At 45.5% G+C, this 19,222-nt stretch overlaps 1 protein-coding gene across 1 annotated transcript in view; it reads left to right on the top strand.

Annotated features, from left to right (window-relative positions):
- The window catches only part of ACSS1 (acyl-CoA synthetase short chain family member 1), a 70,777-nt gene that overhangs the window by 39,465 nt on the left and 12,090 nt on the right, over positions 1-19,222 (top strand). Inside the window, 7 exon segments of the mRNA XM_065589940.1 lie at positions 2,194-2,346; positions 4,113-4,260; positions 4,576-4,713; positions 6,625-6,717; positions 13,992-14,104; positions 16,133-16,259; positions 18,417-18,544. Of these exon segments, the coding sequence (XP_065446012.1) occupies positions 2,194-2,346; positions 4,113-4,260; positions 4,576-4,713; positions 6,625-6,717; positions 13,992-14,104; positions 16,133-16,259; positions 18,417-18,544 (900 nt within the window).

Here is a 19,222-nt window from a genome sequence, read left to right as displayed (position 1 = left end):
AATATTTGTAATAAAAAATAAATATAAAGTGAGCACTGTACACTTTGTATTCTGTAAAAACAACAAGGAGTCCTTGTGGCACCTTAGAGCCTAGCAAATGCCCAAATAAATTTGCTAGTCTCCAAGGTGCCACAAGGACTCCTTGTTGTTTTTGCTGCTACAGACTAACACGGCTACCAGTCTGAAATCTTTGTATTCTGTGTTATAATTGAAATCAATATATTTGAAGATTTAGAAAACATCTACAAATATTTAAAGAAATGGTATTCTATTGTTTAACAGTGTGATTAATCGCAATTAATTTTTTCAATCACGCGATTAATCACAATTAATTTTTTAATTGCTTGACAGCCCTAATTGTATTATATCAATGCTCTAAGGTTATGGAAGTTCCATTTTCACCTACCACAGAGCCAGCTGTTACCAACTCAGTATCCAGGGAAGTGACTAACCAGCCTCTGGATTTTGTTAACCCAGGGCCAGGTTCTGCCACCCTTCGGCATGCTGAGTTGTACCGCACTCGGAACCTGATCAAAGCCTGTTGAAGTCAGTGTAAAATTCCCATTGTCTTCGGTGTCCCATCAAGTTCCCTGTGAATAGTCTAATTACTGTCAATGAGACTACTTGTGTGAGTAACGTACTCCTCAACGTAAGCAAGGCTGGCAGGAAAGTAGTGCTGAATGAACCTGAAAATCTGATTGCTGCTCTGGGTGAACTCGAAGATGAAAGAGGGAAGGAGTCTGCTGAGGATGACAGATTGTAGCCTGGACTAATTCATCAGCCTCCCACCGGAATGGACTTCTGATTTCAGGGGGTGGTGCATAAAGTGTTGATATGTGCACAGTGACCCCACTCCCCTCTGCCTTGCACCTTGGGCCGGTGCACCTGGGCCCAGGGGATGTAAGACTGTTAAAGCAGATGGGAGTGTTTTCACACCCACTTTGCACAGGTGTAAATGACACCACTGGGTGGAAGGCAATAGGGAGTCAGCCTCATGGGGCTGTATTTTGAATATAGGCCCAGGCCTGAGCAAGGAGTGGTGTATAAACTGCATCATCCCAGGAGTAGCTCTAGGAGGCACTGTGACTCAGATACCCCTGCTGAGGCATAATTCCACCTTTATTCTCTCCATATTCCAGAGGTGAGCTGGGGTATTGATTTACTGCTGACCTATACTGGCAGCAAATTGCTACTGACCACCATTGGACCAGCTACTCTCCCCCCCTGGAGGGGTGAGGGTTGCAGCTAAGCCTTCACCCTCTCTCCAGTCACTTGTTCTAGGGAGGGAATAAGCAGGCCAGGAACCCCCATACTCTTGCATGCCAGGCCCACGGTCAGGGTAACTTGAGTAGGGATATAAGGAGTTTATTCCCCTCACTCCCTTTTGTTGGCACCTGGACTGTGCCAGAATTGAGCCCATGGCATCCTGAATGCGCCCTGCTGGGAGTTCTACCGATAACTGTGCCATGGGGGTTACATTGTCCAGTAGGGAGCAAAGGATTCTTACTAGGAAGTTAGCTGGGTCTGTGTTTGGAGAGGGAAAAATAAAACGTGGATTTTCTCTTAAAGTCAAGTCTATGCCATGTATCGTCAGCAGTGGCTCTCAGCTCCTTCTCTAGCCAGGAAGTGGAGGCAGGCATTGGGAAATCCTAAATGTGACTTAAAATTAAATGGAGAAGTGTGAATTAGAAAAAGAAGACTCCCTAATGGAACTTGTCCCCTAAAGACCTTTCTATTATTGCAAAGTGTGGCTCCTTATGGGAATCACACTTCTATTTTCCGCAACTTTTATCCTATGAGAGTCCCTGCTGTTTTTATAGATGGCTTTATTAATCCACTTTCTTCTAACGCCTGAGACTCTCAGAAGTGTGGGTCTAGAGAATGGGTGTGGCATACGTGCCACATGAACGCTTATGTGGGGTGTGCTGCACACATTCTTTTGTTTCTGAGTCAGGGGAACAGAGGGTGCCTGTCATTTGAGCATCCATGCCAGGTCATTCTTCATCTGCTTCGATGCCTTTCTTTTTGTAAATACTCAGCTCTTGCCAGTCTCTCTGCAGAAAAAGATGGCATCAGCTGAAGAAATGACAGTTCTTCTGTACGTAGCTAGGACCCTGGTGAAACACTGAAGTGTTATGAAAGGATTTGCTGTGTGAGGCTAACGTGTTTCTTTTGCAACTTCTCTTGTCTTAGGAGATGGCCAAGGAGGCCCCTGTGTGTGCTCCTGAAAGCATGGACAGTGAAGACATGCTCTTCATGCTGTACACCTCCGGGAGCACAGGAAAACCCAAAGGGATTGTTCACACTCAGGCTGGGTATCTGCTTTATGCTGCTGTGACACACAAGGTACTTCAGCAATGTTACTTGCAGAAAATGACCATTGGTGCTTTATCAATATTAATGTGGGACATTTGTTTGTTTAACAAGGCTGCTTACATCAGTGTTTGCAAATTATGTGGCATAATCTGTGTAATCGAGTTGAAAAGTACACAGGAGCATATTAATAATTAAATAGTATCGATTTGCTTTCAGGAAGTACACTACTAGGAGAATCAGATCCCGGGGGTTGTAAAGAATCCAAATGATGCAGTGATTCCACCTGAGCATTTTGAATTCATTGGTCATTTACTGGTTTAGTTTTGCACTCCAGTACTGCACTGATTGCTCTTACTGCAGAGAGGTGCTGGATTCTGAACAAGGGACCTCCTTTTGTGACGCTTGTCTGTTGAAGAGCAAACAAATTGTATTAACACTCAGTATTTCTGTCTCTGCCACTGATTTGCGATGTGATGTTGGGCAAGCCCGTTAGCCTCACTGGACCTTCATTTCCCCATAAGCAAAATGGGGCTAATGCGACCATCCCAAAGCGGTGTTGTGAGGCTTAACTTCTTGCGGTTTCTGCTTTGAGATCCCCTCCTGAAGAGTGTAATAGAAATCCATATATTATACTGAAGTTTCTAGATGAGATTTCAATTCTAGTCCCAGCCTCTCACTCACTTGTAATTTTCTAGATATTCGTCTTTGGGTTAATCTCAGCTCAGAGGTGAATTTTAGAACATTTGAGGATTATCCATTCAAGACGATGGGGTGAGCTGTTAAACCTTTCTCCAATGGGGTGGAGTCACACCAGTCAGCTTTTTTTATTCTTCAAACAGCAGCAAGGTGGGGCCCACGAATCTGTTTGCTTCTCAGTCCAAGAAGATGGTTCCCAACTTTGGTCTAGGCATTCAGAGAGTCTTGCTTCCTACACAGATGCTTTCCTCTTAAATGTACTGCCTTTCAAGCACTAGAAAATGTACAGTAGGAATAATCCAGCACTGGTAGGGACATTGACTGGCTGACTGATGAGATCTTTCCTGCCGCTCCATTCTATGACCCTTTGATTTTGATTTCAGAGTAGAGTGTTGGATTTTTGTGGAACTCTCAGGTTTTTTTATTTAAAAGGTAAATCTAGCTGTAACTTTCCAGCTCTGATAACATGCATCAGCTGGTGCAAGAAGGTAGATTTTCTAGGCAGAACATTTTTGATAGCTGAGGAAGTATAATCAGCCCCAGATGCTTTTATCTAAAATATAATGTGAAAGGCTGTATCTGTGAGATTGGAGTGAGGAGTTCCTGGGGCAAGCTGAACATCGGTGAGTCTCCTACGGATACCTCGTTTCCTTCATTAATACCCCGGGTATTAAACGGGAAGTAAACAGAACACTTTGTAACTGTAGCGTTGGTTAAATCCTGAGGAGCAACCTGCCATGAGCTCTGCCTCTCTGGGGAGCCCATTAGCATTGGTGGGACACTGCGCAGGCACAGGTGACTCCCTACACAGTGTGGGGTCACGTCCTTCATGTTGACTCTGCAGACTCCCACTGACACCAAGGGGAGTTCGTCCGATTTAAGGACTGAGACGCATAGGATCTGGCCCACTCTTGGGTATGAGAGGTATTGTAGCCTCCAGTCCCTAGGCCAGCCTTGCCTCTGTGCACTTATATCTCCTCTGTCTGTTTAGGCTTACTTCCTGTATCAGCTTTACATGGCTGAATGAAATAATTCATCCCGTGCAGCATAGATTGGTTCTTTCAGCATTACAAAAACAGCCTCACTGTTTATCTTTGCAGCATGTGTTTGACTACCAGCAAGGCGATGTTTTTGGTTGTGTGGCTGATATTGGCTGGATCACGGGACATAGCTATGTTGTATATGGACCACTCTGTAATGGAGGCACCTCTGTGCTGTTTGAAAGCACTCCGCTGTATCCTGACCCAGGTGAGGGAGTGATGGTCGCAGTTTTAATTGCACATGTATATGGCTTAGGAGCCTATCAAGTGTGACCTGGCTACCTTAGGGGATGTATTCTCTTTCCTATTATCACCAGTCCCGTTTCTTTTGAGGATGTGATTATACAAACCAGGAATGTGTATGTACCCAGGGTAATAAAGGTGCCATCAGTATTATACTATAGATACAGCAAATAGTTGCTGTAGAGTTTTGTCTTACTGTTCACTTAAGTGTGCAGCGTTTGTAACAGTAGCTTTGTTCCGTAACCAGACAGACTAAAGAAGAATATTTGGGATTTTGCAGGTCGTTATTGGGAAACTGTACAGAGATTAAAAATTAATCAGTTTTACGGTGCACCTACTGCTGTACGCCTGCTGCTGAAGTATGGAGATAAGTGGGTGAAGAAGTATGACAGATCTTCCTTAAAAACCCTGGGATCAGGTGAGAGGAACTAAACGTTCTTATGAAGGGAATTGTCGGGACAGGTTCTCAACAGTTGGAAATCTGTGTTGCTCAGTTGAAGTCAGTTGTGCTATGCCAATTTACACCAGTGGAGGATTGGCTTGGAATGGCTAAGAATGGATGTTCTTTCAAATACAGGTTTCACATACAGTTGTTTAGTTACTATTTATGTAGAAAAAATGAAGAGCCCAATGCCAGGGCAATTGAATAAATATCTTTGAATTATCCCCCATTTCCTAGATTCCTTTATGAGAATAACATTCTCCAGAAAAAGATGCCAAAGAAATTCAGTTGTGCTTGTGGCATCATAGAGCGTTAATAATTCTAAGGCTTGGGATGCTTAGACAGCCCTTGCATCAGCATCATTTTGATTTTCTAAATACCCCCCAAATTACCTTCAGTTAGTACTTACCTTCCCTTAGATTCCTTTTTGCTTTTCACCAGTCCTAGGAAAGGAATGTCTTAAACTGTGAGGTTCATCATATTTAGGGCCCTACCAAATTCATAGCCATGAAAAAGGTGTCACGGACCATGAAATCTGGTCTCGCCCGTGAAATCTAGTCTTTTGTGTACTTTTACCCTATACTATACAGATTTCATGGGGGAGACCCCAGCATTTCTCAAACTGGGGGGTCCCAACCCAAAAGGGAGGTGCAGGGGGGGTCGCAAGGTTATTGTAGGGGGGGTCGTGGCATTGCCACCCTTACTTCTACGCTGCCTTCAGAGCTGGGTGGCCAGAGAGCAGCAGCTGCAGGCCAGGTGCCCAGGTCTGAAGGCAGCGCCCCGTCAGCAGCAGCGCCGAAGGAAGGGTGGCAATACCACACCAGGCCATCCTTACTTTTGCACTGCTGCCTTCGGAGCTGGGCGTTTGGAGAGCGGCAGCTGCTGACTGAGGGCCCAGCTCTGCAGGCAACAGCACAGAAGTAATGGTGGCAATCCCATCCCATCCCATCCCATCCTTACTTCTGAGCTCCTGCTGGCGGCAGTTCTGCTTTCAGCAGCCGCCGCTCTCTGGCAGCCGAGCTCTGAAGGCAGCAGCACAGAAGTAAGGGTGGCAATACCGTGAGCCCCCTACAATAATCTTGTGACACCCCCCAACAACCCTCTTTTGGGTCAGGACCCCTACAGTTACAACATTGTGAAATTTCAGATTTAAATAGCTGAAATCATGAAATTTATAATTTTTTAAATCCTATCATCGTGAAATTGACCAAAATGGACCGTGAATTTGGTAGGGCCCTAATCATATTACACAGGTACATTAAGCTTCTTCTCATGTCTCAGCAAAATGCTATCAGTAGTTTGTAGGTGTAGACAAATTATTTATGTTCAGAAATGCCTGAGATCATGCAGTAGGCATGCAATGGATTTGGCTTGGCAGAACTCGATTTTCCTTTTTTTTTATGATTTCAATGGATAATATTGATTATTTTTAAGCATTTTAATTTTTTTTATCTATTTAAATTTTCAAAGTTGCACGAAATTATGGGCTTTAAGCATTTTTTTTCCAATTTTTATCAATTTACTTTTTCATAGTTGAGGGGAATTAAGGAGGCAATTAGACAATAATTATTCAGAGACAGACTTTGAGATTTAAAAAGTTAAACACATTGTCAAAATCACATGTCAAAATATGCAAAGCAAATATTCTTAAATCAAACTGTAATAAGTTCTCAAGCAGCATTTTTCTTACTTTGCCTATCTGTAATTTCAATTATTGTCAATGGAAATATTTTTGTATGGTTTGGTGTTTATGGTGATATTGACACCTACCGATATTTACCAATAAAATCTAATTCTTCCAAGCCTAAATATATTGAAGGGAAAGCACACTGCATACAAATCCTTTCACCAGAATTCACCCTTATTTCTTTACTGTTTTGGATTTAGTGGGAGAACCAATTAACCATGAAGCTTGGCAATGGTTCTACAATGTAGTGGGAGACAGCCGGTGCACCCTTGTTGACACCTGGTGGCAAACAGGTAAAAAGCACTGATGGGGAGGAAAAACATGTTCACGAGGAATTATCATGGAATGGTTAGAAAGTGGTGACAACTTTGCCACCTTTCGGAGATTTTTTTTCCTGAACACATTTTGTTAACATTTTGAGTTTTCAGCAAATTTTGATCTGCTCTTTAAACTGGCTGAAACCCAGCAATGTTTTTTCATGAAACATTTGCATTGAAATTTTGAACATTTGAAAGTTTTGACCAGCTCTAGAAGCAGAAAACAATTTTCATTGTTCAGTTGAAACTGAAAGGCTGCTGTCTGAAATGGAAACCACACAGTAGTTATTTTGAGAATTAAACTGAAACTGGACTTTTTTTATCATGAAAAACAACTTAAGGTACAGCAAACTATAAGATTGAATCACAGATTGTGCCTAGGTATTTGTTTGTCCTTTTTCCCTATGGAAAATAGAACTGTGTAGCCAAGGGTATTTGTTTTGCTACTAGAGTTCATAGGAGAAGACAGTTAAAAGTGCTTTGTTTTGTTTCAGGAGGGACATGGGGAGAAGTTGTTATGCTGTTTTGCAGTTTGCTGTCTGCAGCCCTCCCCGTGTGAATGAAGTAGCTTTATTTGACAGTAACGGAAGGGTGGCCATGTTGCGACTTAATGGGGCTTTTGCACTGAGCCATCTCGCAGAAAGCAGGAGTGCACGTCCGTAATTCATCAGTGTGCTTAGGCTGGTTCTTGTGCGTCCCATCTTAATGAAGTGAGGCTTGTCTCTCAGTTACACTAAGGCAGGGGTGGGCAAATTTTTTGGCCTGAGGGCCACATCAGGGTTCCAAAACTGTACAGAGGGCCAGGTAGGGAAGGCTGTGCCTCCCCAAACAGCCTGGCCCCTGCCCCCTATCCGCCACTTCCCGCCCTCAGAACCCCTGACCCATCCACCCCCCCCGCTCCTTGTCCCCCTGACTGCCCTGCCCCCTATCCACACCCCCGCCCCCTGACATGCCCTCCCCCAGGACCCTCACCCCTAACCACCCCCCCGGTACCCCACCCCCTATCCAACCCCCCCTGCTCCCTGTCCCTTGACTGCCCTGCCCCCTAGCCACACCCCCGCCCCCTGACGTGCCTCCCCCCCCGGGACTCCCACGCCTATCCAACCCCCCCTGCTCCTGGTCCCCTGACCGACCCCTCCCAGGACTCCCCGCCCCCCAACCGCCCACCCCGGGACCCCACCCCCTATCCAACCCCCCCTCTGAAGCCCCTTTCGGAATGTGGCCCTGCGAAGATGGGCGGAGGACTCAGGAGGAGCAGGGGCAGCCCTGCAGCTGGAGAGAAGCAGCAGTTTCCCCTTCAAAGCGCCGCTTCTCTCCAGCCGGCTGCGCCGCCACCCGGTGTCCTCCTGAGACCTCCAGCTACGTTCCCCGTGCTTCCGCCACCCACACCACCCACCTGCTCCCCTGAGGCTGCAGATGAGTCTCCCTCCCTGCTCCCCTGCCCCCACAATGCAGCCCCCCCCCCGTGGGGGGTCGCCGGTGCTGAGCTGCCTGAGTGCCGGTCCCTGGGGCCCCCTGTTGTTGGGGGGCCCTGTGCCAGTGCACCCTGTGTTCACTGGTAAATCCGCTCCTGAGTCGCGCTGCCCAGCCGGAGCAAGCCACGCTGCCGCGCTGCCCAGAGCGCTGTCGGCACGGCAAGGTGAGGCTGCGGGGGAGAGGGGCTAGCTTCCCCGGCCGGGAGCTCAAGGGCTGGGCAGGACGGGCCCGTGGGCTGGATGTGGCTTGCAGGCCGTAGGTTGCCCACCTCTGCACTAAGGCCATTGTGCAATGCTCTAGTAACGGAAAGGTGCCTTAACTTGGATGTAAATATAATCTGCTCCTTAGGTGTCTTTACATGACCAGAGTGGTTTAGGGTGGGTTTAGTGTGAGTGACAGTCAGACCCATATTGTTAATCTGTTGCCTGGATTGGCTATGTCTAGTCCAGAGGGTATATCGAAACTTGTGGCTGGCCCGTGCCAGCAGACTCAGCCTGAGCCCCGCGAGCCCAAGGGGCTTTTTAGTTGAGGTGTAGACGTTTGCATTTGGGATGGAGCCCAGGCTCTGGGACTCTCCCCCTTGCGGTGTCCAGCCCGGGCCCAAACCTCTATACCCCAATTCAGCAGCCCTGTGCGCCTGAGTCAGCTGACATGGGCCAACCGCAGGCATTTCATTGCACTATAGACATACCCTGAGGTCATCTCGACTGTTCTTACTGAAGGAAATCCTCCTCTAGACCCTTCCCTGCTCCTACCCCCACAACCGGCTCCTGTTCTTCCCCGTCATGTGATGGTGGGAAAGAATCACTTTCTTCTCTCACTGAACAAGGAACTCCGTTACAGTGAGGAAGCCAGCGTTCGTTCTGGCTCCCTTTCTGTGCTTCACAAAGATTTACAGCTTCGGCCTTGAACCTTCCCCAGCTCCCCTCCTGCCTGACTGTTTGCTACATACTTAAAGAAATAGTCCACATATCCTCACACGGCCCTCTCCCTCTCCTCTGCCAAAGGAGACCCCTCCCACTTCCCTAGCCTCCCATCCACTGCCGATTCAGCAGGTGAATTGATGACCATAGTGTCAGCTACATTTCACCTTTCACAATCAATGTAATTTACATTATTAATTGGCCTTTGTCCTCTATGGAACATTGTCTTTGGAAGCAGCGGTATGTCACCAGAGAATAAAACTGAACGGGCATAAAAATTAGCAAACCATACTTTAAGAATCCATTTGAAAGTATTTGGGTGAGTATAAGGTGAGAGAGGGATTATGAGTGAGAATTTTTGTGTGTGTGTGTGTGTGTGTGTGTGTGTGTGAGAGAGAGAGAGAGAGAGAGAGAGAAATTAAGGTAGCTCTTAGGCCATGTCTATATTAGTGGCACAGCTGTACCGATGCCACTGTAAGATCTCTTGTGTAGCTGCTCTATGCTGACGGTAGAGAGCTCTCCCGTCGACATACTTAAACCAGCCCCAGTGAGTGGTGGTAGCTGCGTCGGCAGGAGAGACTCTCCCACCAACATAGCGCAGTGCACACGACCACTTATGCTGGCAAAACTTATGTCGCTTGGGGGTTGTGTTATTTTCACAGCCCTGAGTGACGTAAGTCGTAGTGGAGGCATGGCCTTAGTGTTAATATTAGGCAGTGGTGTCTGTGCTGTGAGTGATAATATGATTCAAAGCTGGTGTGATTTTCGGTCTAGTTTTAAATGATGTAGAATAGAGACTAGACTGTTTAGCTTTTGAATTAGAGTGACACCAAAGGTAAACTGTTGTAAATGATTCTAGAGGCACTAAATTGTTTTATAGAATAAATAAGGGCTGTTCTTAGAAACACGTCTCTTAATAGGGCATTTCAGTGCTTAGATTCTTCTTTCTCAGTCACACAAAGGGTATATGGCTTCTGCTAATGGACTTGCTCCTGTTCCCATTAAAAAAAACCAGCAAAACTCTCATCAACTTCAGTTGGAATAAGATTATGAATGTTTGCCAGGTAGCTAGACATATTCACATTGAATCATGTGTTAACAAAAAGTAGTGACCCAGAAAAGTTAACACTTTTCTACTAATTTGTAAGTAAAGTTTGACCCAAGAATGGATTGTGAGTTGCTGCACAAATTACTAGATTTATTGAATGGAAAGACAGAAGCAGAAAGTAGATAAGGAGCACACTTTGTTTCTAAGACCAAGAACATCTGTGTTGGTCTCCAAAGTACTGAATTTACTGGGCAGTACAGAATAGAACAGCTGTGGCTTTGACTTCATTGCAGTGCTACAAACTCTGTCGGAGGAGTGTAGGAGCACTCAAAATGGGTGGGGGAGGAGAGAAGGTTTTGGTGACTGTCAACAGGAAATATTTAAGGAAATAGGTGAAACAAGAAGCATGCATGTGTGATATTTAAGCAAAAGCCTGTTTGTGCTTAACACATTGCAGAGGTTTTCAAAGACTTGAGTGACAATTGCTGAGAGATTCTATCAAGGTCATTGTCAGCTTGGACTATGTGACAAGCAAATGCAAGGTGTGTACATTCAAAGTCCCCACACACCAGGGTACCTGACTTTCTCAGCTTTGTATAGATTCAGTTTGTGCAATGTGCCGCTTTGGAGTGGATTCTTCCTCTTTCTGGAGTTCTTTGCCTTCTCTTAATTAAAGACCAAATTAGTTAAACTGCTGTAAAACCCCTGCATGGACACGCTGACATTGATTTAAATCTGGCTTGTGTCAACTTAGCTGAAGTTGACTCTTTACCACGATAAGCTAAATTGCTGAGTTTAATAGTGTCCCCACAGAAATGTGCACTGGTTTAACTAGATCAGTGGAAAAACCATCCCTTCAATTACATCAGTGCAAGTTGGAGCGTCGGCTCTGCCTAAGGTACTGCCCACTGTGAATAAGGGTGGGAAGTTGTAATTTCCTCCCACTCTTCGCATTGTCTTGCCTTTGTTTTATCTTTTTACTTTCTTCGGGGATTTTGCCCCATTCAGCCCACTACCACCGTGCATCTCCCCCTTGGATCTGCACTGCTCTACTGGCTGTTACGTAGTCAGTCATTGTGCTGAGTAGCAGATGGCATGGCCTATATTTTAAATGTTCTTTTACAGTACTGTGATTTTAATTAATATTCACTTGTAAAGAACATCCACTACAACGGAGCTAAACAGACATATTGTACATGCAGCATGAGCTTCGTACTCTGTCACCTTCATTACCGTGAAATATTAGATGCTGTTCTTCCTGGATTCTGTCTGTGCTAGTAGAGGATGGTGTATGCTTTCTGAAATAGGAAAGTGCTGGCAAGCCTTAAGACAATCATGGCACATTGCACAGAAGTTTCTGATGTGTACACTGTCCCTGAAGGAAGAGACTTCCCAAATCATTTTCCATTTGATATATAAGCCAGCTCTGAGGCCTGTTTTCAGTGGAGTGATACTTCAGCTCTATGGTTCCACCTAGAGATACCTTCTCCTCCTCCTAGTTATAGAGAAGAGACTAGAGGCAAATCATAGGTTCTGTCTATGTAGTCACTGAAGCCAGTGGAGCAATGCGGATTTACACCAATCAAGAACATAGCTCGTATATTTTTAAAGCCTAACATTCCTGTCCCTTTGCTTCTGTTTTGTGCATCTGAATTAGTGTCAGGATATAAAAGATCTGATTAAGGTTGAAATCTCTGATCTGATTTAACATTCATCCCAGCAGAAATGAGGAAAGAATGATTAAGAGGCTCAGTTCAGAATGGAAAATAATCTCAGGATGCCCCTAATGGGTGGGCTATTCTAATACTGTGTAATAATAGTAATTTAGTCTCACAAAGCGCTTTGCATACAAATTCCTCAAAGTGCTGTAAAAACAGCACAAGGAAATAAATCCCCTGATATTTTGTGCTTATATCCCCACTGCTACAATCCCTTGTGGGGTAGGAAATGGGGCTGAACAGCATTTTCCAGGTAGCATCATGTATAAGAAAGGAATCTGAAAACGTGTAAGTGCCACATTAGTGCTCACTACATTCAGCTCTTGTTGAGTTCCATGGCATTAATTTATTCCCTGGATAACTCTAGGAGTGTGTGTGTTAATTTAGGATCACACTCTAGGAAGAGAGTGTATAGGCTGAATCAATGGGCTGCTCCTTCTTAGAAGTGTATTCGCTAGGTGCAAGACTTGCAGTCCTTACCCCCAGTTGTAATGCTGGTGTGCATCCAGACCACAGCTGCTACTACAAAGTATATGGGCCACTGCTTCCTTTCCTGCATGGTGCTTTGGCCACGCTCCTCTGCTCCTGCCGCTTTAAAGTCAATGGGAGCTTTGCCATTGGTGTCAGCAAGCACAGGACCAGCCCTGGGAGTCAGTTACCCCGATGCAATGCACTGTGATGCTGCCCTGCGCCTGAGGCCAGCTGCTTACCTGGGCCGCATTATCTCTGACTGTCGTCTCTTTATAAAGATGGACGTCTGGTTTTGTGTGGCTTATGAGGGCCAAGACATCCAGATGTTTTGCACTGATATATCAGCCAACCTTCAGTTCATGGTTTTGGGCACCCTGGTGTTCAAAAGACACCGATGTGAAGCGAGTTCAGAGGAGAGCAAACTTAGTGGTGAAGTGTTTAGAAAATAATGTGCAGAAAGAAAGTCAAAGAGAAAAGAGGAGGAAAGGAATGCATATATTAATTATTCTTCCAGTCTTCTTGTTATGGCACCACCTAGAGACCAGAGCCCCACTCTACTAGGCTCTACACAACCAGAACAGAAAGGTGGTTGCTGTCCAAAAGAGTTTACAATTGAAGTTTGTTGAGCTACAACAGGTGGATGGCAGATGGGGTGAGCACAAGGTAATAGTGATACAGGTATGAACAGTGTGACAAGCAGTAGTCACAGCTCACCAGTGGCTAACTATGGCCAAGTGTCTTGTAGGCATCATGGCACAGGTGGGTTTAAAGGAGTGGTTTAAAGGAGAATATGATGATGTAGCAGCTGTTGTTTGGATTCTCAAAATCATTTCTGAGCTCAGATCTTTCCTGATTTCGTACACTGCACTATCCAGCAGATGGAGAGGAAATGTATTGTGTATACCACGGGTAGGCAACCTATGGCACGCGTGCCGAAGGCAGCACACGAGCTGATTTTCAGTGACACTCACACTGCCTGGGTCCTGGCCACCGGTCCGGGGGGCTCTGCATTTTAATTTAATTTTAAATAAAGCTTCTTAAACATTTTGAAAACCTTATTTACTTTACATACAACAATAGTTTAGTTATATGTTATAGACTTATAGAAAGAGACCTTCTGAAAACGTTAAAATGTATTACTGGCACGTGAAACCTTAAATTAGAATGAATAAATGAAGACTCGGCACACCACTCCTGAAAGGTTGCCGACCCCTGGTGTATACTGTAGGTACTGTTTGGCAAAGCAGTATCTCTGCCTCAAAGTGCTATAGAGGCAAGGTGGGCGAGGTAACATCTTTTATTGGACCAACTTCGGTTGGCGAGAGCGGCAAGCTTTCGAGCTACACAGAGCTCTTCTTCAGGTCAGCTCGGTGTCAGCTTGTCTCTCTCACCGACAAAAGTTGGTCCAATAAAAGGTATTACCTCCCCTGCCTTGTCTCTCTAATATCCTGGGACCATCACATTCACTACAACAATCCAAGTGTTATTAATTGGGAGGGTGTCTGTAATTTGCTGGTCTTGTGTAGCTGAGAAAAGTAGGTGCTTGCTTTTATCCAGCCTCCCCTGCCGTTCCAATGTGTCCCAGCCTCTTTAACTTTCCCATTGTTCTTCCAGAAACAGGAGGCATCTGCATTGCTCCCCGGCCCTCGGAGGAAGGAGCTGACATCATTCCTGCTATGGCAATGAGACCGTTCTTTGGGATTATACCGGCACTGATGGATGAGAACGTGAGTTGGGACTGTGCTCTGCCACTGGGGGCAATGGTGCAAAGGCAGGACAAGAGCTGCCGGAGATGCTGCCCTGGGGTTGTCCGGCTAATTCCCTTATTTCATGCCAAAAGCATTTAGGAAAATGTTTTGTGCCTCATCTGTTCCAATGATACAGTAGGGAATCAAGCCGTATTCATGTATATTTAAATATTCTAGTTAGAAAGTCAATGGCGAGTAGCACGGTAATGTTTTTGGACTGACTCCTATGTGATAGTGATGATTGTATAATGTAAGTGCCAGTGCTGCAGACACTCATAGAGGTGTGTAACTTTACTCACACACAGTCTCGCTGGAGCCAACGGGACTGGCGTGAGTGAAGTGCACTGGGAACACAGCCAACTTACAGCTTTGTAGGGAATTGTTCTCCTTAACAATGCTGAATGTGCATTGTAGCCAATGAAACCCTCCTGTGATCTCTGTATAACCAGTGCCCTACGCAGTCTCCACTAGAGTCAGGCTCGGCGTGTCTGTCTGTGGTCATTCATTGATACAGCTGAGAAATATATATTCTGAAAGTTGGGTACATGACCTTAGACAAAATGTCTCCATTCTTAGCGGCCCCTTTTCCCACAGGGAGAATATTTTCATTGCCCGGTGGTGAGGCAGTGTTGTCTAATACCTTGGGCACAGGGTGAAGACCCAAAACGTATGAGCTCCAGGCCAGTCTGTATTGTTGATTTGGGGCCTGATCTGTGTGGGCAGTGCCCCATAGGCTGTAGTGGATTTTGGCATGGGCTGAGGGGCCCACCCACACAGGCCTGATTGAAAACTTGGGGCCTTGCTGTGTAGCCTTAGGCAAGTTGCTTAGGACCGGGTTTTCAAAGGTATTTTGATGCCTAATGGGATTTTCCAAAGCACCTAAGCATGATAGGCCCCTAACGCCCATTAAAATCAACAAGACTTAGGCACTAAACCTACTTGGATGCTTTCACAAATCCTGCTAGGCACCTATTTGTATCTTGGGCATGTAAATACCTTTGAAAACCTAACCCTTAGCCTCTCTGCCTCAGTTTCCTGAGCTATCAAATAGGAAGAATAATACTTAACTCCTCTTCACAGTGTTTGTCTCAGGCAGGCAGATAATTGGTGATGTGACAGCTGCAGTAACTTCCTAAGTGAGGGAGAGGAAGGGACTCAAGTTCACTACTGTGGTTGGGTTGTGGGAGTTACTGATGCTGTGTCCCTTTCTTCATATTGCTTGGTGGTATCTTTGCTCTGAGGGGCCTTGGCCCCTCTAGCCAACAGCTGTTCTGGGGCTATTAGCAGTCCACTCAGCCTGGCTGTCAGGTGGCTTAGGAAGGACGCTGCCTTCCCACAGGAGGCTGTGGCCCAGGGACGTGTGGGTGCGAGTTGGGAGGGTGGCATGGAGAGTGGTGATGTGGTGCTGTTGCAAGGACATTCAGGGCTGCCTTGTGCCCGTACTGGGCACAGAGTCAGCCGTGGCAGCTCTGGGATCAAGAAGGTGCCAGCCTTTCTGCCACTGAGCTGGGCTCTGCTCTGGCACCAGTTTGAATCCAGCATATGGACCATAATGCTGAAGAGTGGGATTCTGTGAAGCTTGTATTGTTCTTTGCACTCCAAGGGGTCACCTGTCTTTCCTTTTGTCTGAATAGCGTATTAGTCATAGAATCACATGCTCTGTTATTTGTGTGCACGAATGATGAAAGCATGACACAGACAATGCACAGTAATTCCTCTAGCGAGTACATTTCTCACCCCCCCATGTTCAATTGTTGCCAAAATGTGAGTGGGAAACATTAAGACGTAACCATTGCAATAATAGACACCGAGTCTGCGAATCTGCAGAATGTGAAGGGCTCTCACTTGCCCTGGTGTGAAACAGGAGTGACACCTTTGAAGTCAATGTAAAACGAGTAAAATCAGAATCCGGCTCCACATAGCTAGATCATACTAACTAGCTACTTTCCTTTAATCTGGGATGTTTCCCATCTGGTCTGATGATCCTTCCTGTGCTTGGACCAACAGGGAAGAGTTATAGAAGGAAATGACGTCTCTGGTGCTCTGTGCATTGCACAGCCCTGGCCTGGCCTGGCGAGAACCATCTATGGAGATCATCAGAGATTTATAGATACTTATTTCAAACTGTATCCAGGTAAGGACGGTGTCAGGGAAGAATGATGGACTACAATATTAGTACCCAGCAGGTTTTCAGCAGTGCTATACAAGATATTGTTCTAGTGAATTGGCTACTGTGTCTCTTTACAGCTGCCCTCTACTGGATTGAATCAAAACTGCTTAAATGCAGTTGTGTTTTACAGGTCTGTCTACACAGCAAAGAAAAACCCGTGGCTGGCGCTCAGGCTGTGGGGCTGTTTCATTGCTGGGTAGCTCTCTGGGATCAGGCTGTAGCCCAAGCTCTGGGACCCTCCCACCCCACAGTCCTACAGCCTGGGCTCCAGCCCAAGCCCAGACATCTCCCCAGCAATGAAACAGCCCCACAGCCTGAGCCCCATGAGCCTGAGTCGGCTGGCATAGGCCAGCCGTGGGGTTTTCTCTGCAGTGTAGACGTACTCTTAGAGCCAGAGGATTTGGTCTTCTTCCAGCTGGTGCAATGAGGTTCCAGGGACCATGGGTTGCAGCACAATTATAATAATGAAGACTTAGGGAGGGATGAATTTGTTACAAACCAACTTGTTTTGCTTAGAAAGTTGTTTTTCTCTGTTGCGAAAATAAGACTGACCAAAAATATCCTCTTATTATCGTGCCACCAAAAATATCTTTGTTCTGTGATCATCTTGCACTGTCTTGCTGGGAGTTAATTCATCCTGGCAAACACTACCATCTAATTTCACCCATCATTTCCACTGCTGCCTTATAATGCCTAGAAACGATTGCAGGAATGACCCAAAGAAATGTGGAGAAGCATTGATGGATTGGTAGTGGAACAGGGGAAAAAACCCATCTCCACAGCACATGTCCGAAAACTCATGTGCTCGGCAATACCTCAATTTGTCAGAACCAGCTGATCTTTTTCTCTTCAGCAGACAGTTTCCAAGTGTCAGAATTCCACGTCCTCAAAATCACTTCCCTTGAAAGTAGTATTTCTTTTAATACATAAAGATGAAAAGATTCCTCTTGACAGTCTTTCTGCTACTGATCAGAGTTCTGAAGCTGGGGGGTTTGACACCCAAGCAAACCTGTTTGTGTGCATTATGATAGGCACAGGTTGTGTGTTCAAACAATCTTACAAGTGTGTTTGTTTTTAATAATTCAAAGTAACCATCAGGAAGTCAGTGCGACCTAACAGGTAGAACACTGGACTGGAACTCAAGATTATTGGATTCTTTTCCCAGCTTTGTCACTACCTCACCGTGTGACCTGGAGTAGATCAATCCCCTTTACTGATAATACTTTCTTACCTCTCAAGGGTGTTATGAAACGTGGGGCTTGTCTACGTGGCCAGTTAATGTGTGTCAAACTAGTGTGCTATAGATTCACTCCCTGGCTGGCCATTGATTTGCCATGTAGATAAGCCCCAGGTGTCTTGAGTCCCGCTCAAGTGCTCTATCCACTGAACCATGAAGCCTCTCCTGGAGCTAAATCCTGGTATTATGGACATCATGTCATAAACATACATGGGATGTCCATGACATCAACACCTAAGCAGGGTTTAAGGGCTAACTCCCGTGATCTCCTGTAGGAGTGTGTGTGAAGGGAAGCCAAGTGTATGCAGAGTGCTAAGGGCGTCAGTGCCTTGTGGGGCCCTGGGAGAAGGCTGCTGGCGAGGAGGCCGTTCACTTCTCCTTTGGAGAGACAGCAGGAGTCCTTGGATTTTGTCAGAATGCTTGATTATCATTATTGTTTGTATTCCCGTGGTGCTGAAGCCCACAACCTAAGCAGACCAGACAGATCACTCATTGGGAGAAAAGGAGTGTTATCCTCATTTTACATCAGAGAACTGAGGCACAGAGAGAATAAGTGATTTGCTTTAGGTCATACAGGGAGGCTGTGGCAGGGCTGGGTATAGAGCCCAGATCTCCTGCATTCCTGTCCAGTGCCTCATCCAAGATACAAATTTCTAATTAGAAGTGGGTGGCTATTACCATCTGTGAAGTGGGTGTAACAAAACCTTGCCCTCCGGAGTGGTGTGTGGCTCAGTTAACTGGTGCCTGTAAAGTGCTTTGAGATCTGTGATTGAAAGGGGCTAAAAGTATACAGTAATAATAAAAATAATAACCACAAATACTGATCATGAATTATTATACTAACTGCTGTTGATCACAGGGGATGGTGTTCTTTGTTGCTACAGGTTATTATTTCACAGGGGATGGTGCCTATAGATCCTCAGAGGGGTATTACCAAATAACAGGACGGATGGATGATGTCATAAATATCAGCGGTCACAGGCTTGGAACTGCAGAGATTGAAGATGCCATGGTAATTTTCAATACCCCAGAAAAGCTTTTCATGCATGGGGCCAGATCCTCAGTTGGTAAAAATCAGAAGTGTTCCGAGTACTTGAAAGGAGTTGTGGTACTGTACATCGCCGGAGGATCTAGCCCATCGGTTTATGTGTAAGAGTTAACATTGCTGCCACTGAATCTTTCTCGTATAGGTTTCACCTACACACACCCTTGATACTAAGTACACAAGGCAGTAATTATGCTGAAGAAAACAATCTTGTTATGTAAACCATGGAAGGGCATATGGATGAAGCTCATTCAGGGTAAGATAGTTTTTATGGAGGATATCAAAGTGAAGGGCTACATGCAATTCCTTTGTTTGAACTGATAAGATCTAAATCGTATTTCATCTCTTCAAGATACATCTGTGACTTCATACCATTGCAGTTTTACTTTTGGATGGTGGAGGCTTCAAAACTTCCCTCTAGCTTCTCCCACCAGTAGCTTTGATGGAGTCAATGCTTTTTTTCTCAGCTTTGTGGCTCAGGCCTATCTATACTACTTGAGCATGTTTTGTAACCTTCTCCAACATTAAATATGGAGTAAAGGCAATTTACAGCAGCTGAGGATTGGCCCATCATCTAGATGAGAGGTCATGGTAGCCACAGAACTGAACAGACCGTCTCTCAAAGCAGTTCTATATACAGCTTGA

The sequence above is a fragment of the Chrysemys picta genome, chromosome 3 (genome assembly GCF_011386835.1).
Source record: "Chrysemys picta bellii isolate R12L10 chromosome 3, ASM1138683v2, whole genome shotgun sequence".
In the NCBI taxonomy this organism is placed as follows: Eukaryota; Metazoa; Chordata; order Testudines; family Emydidae; genus Chrysemys; species Chrysemys picta.
The sequence above is the reverse complement of the archived record's forward strand: the minus strand, read 5'-3'. Positions and strand labels throughout refer to the sequence as shown.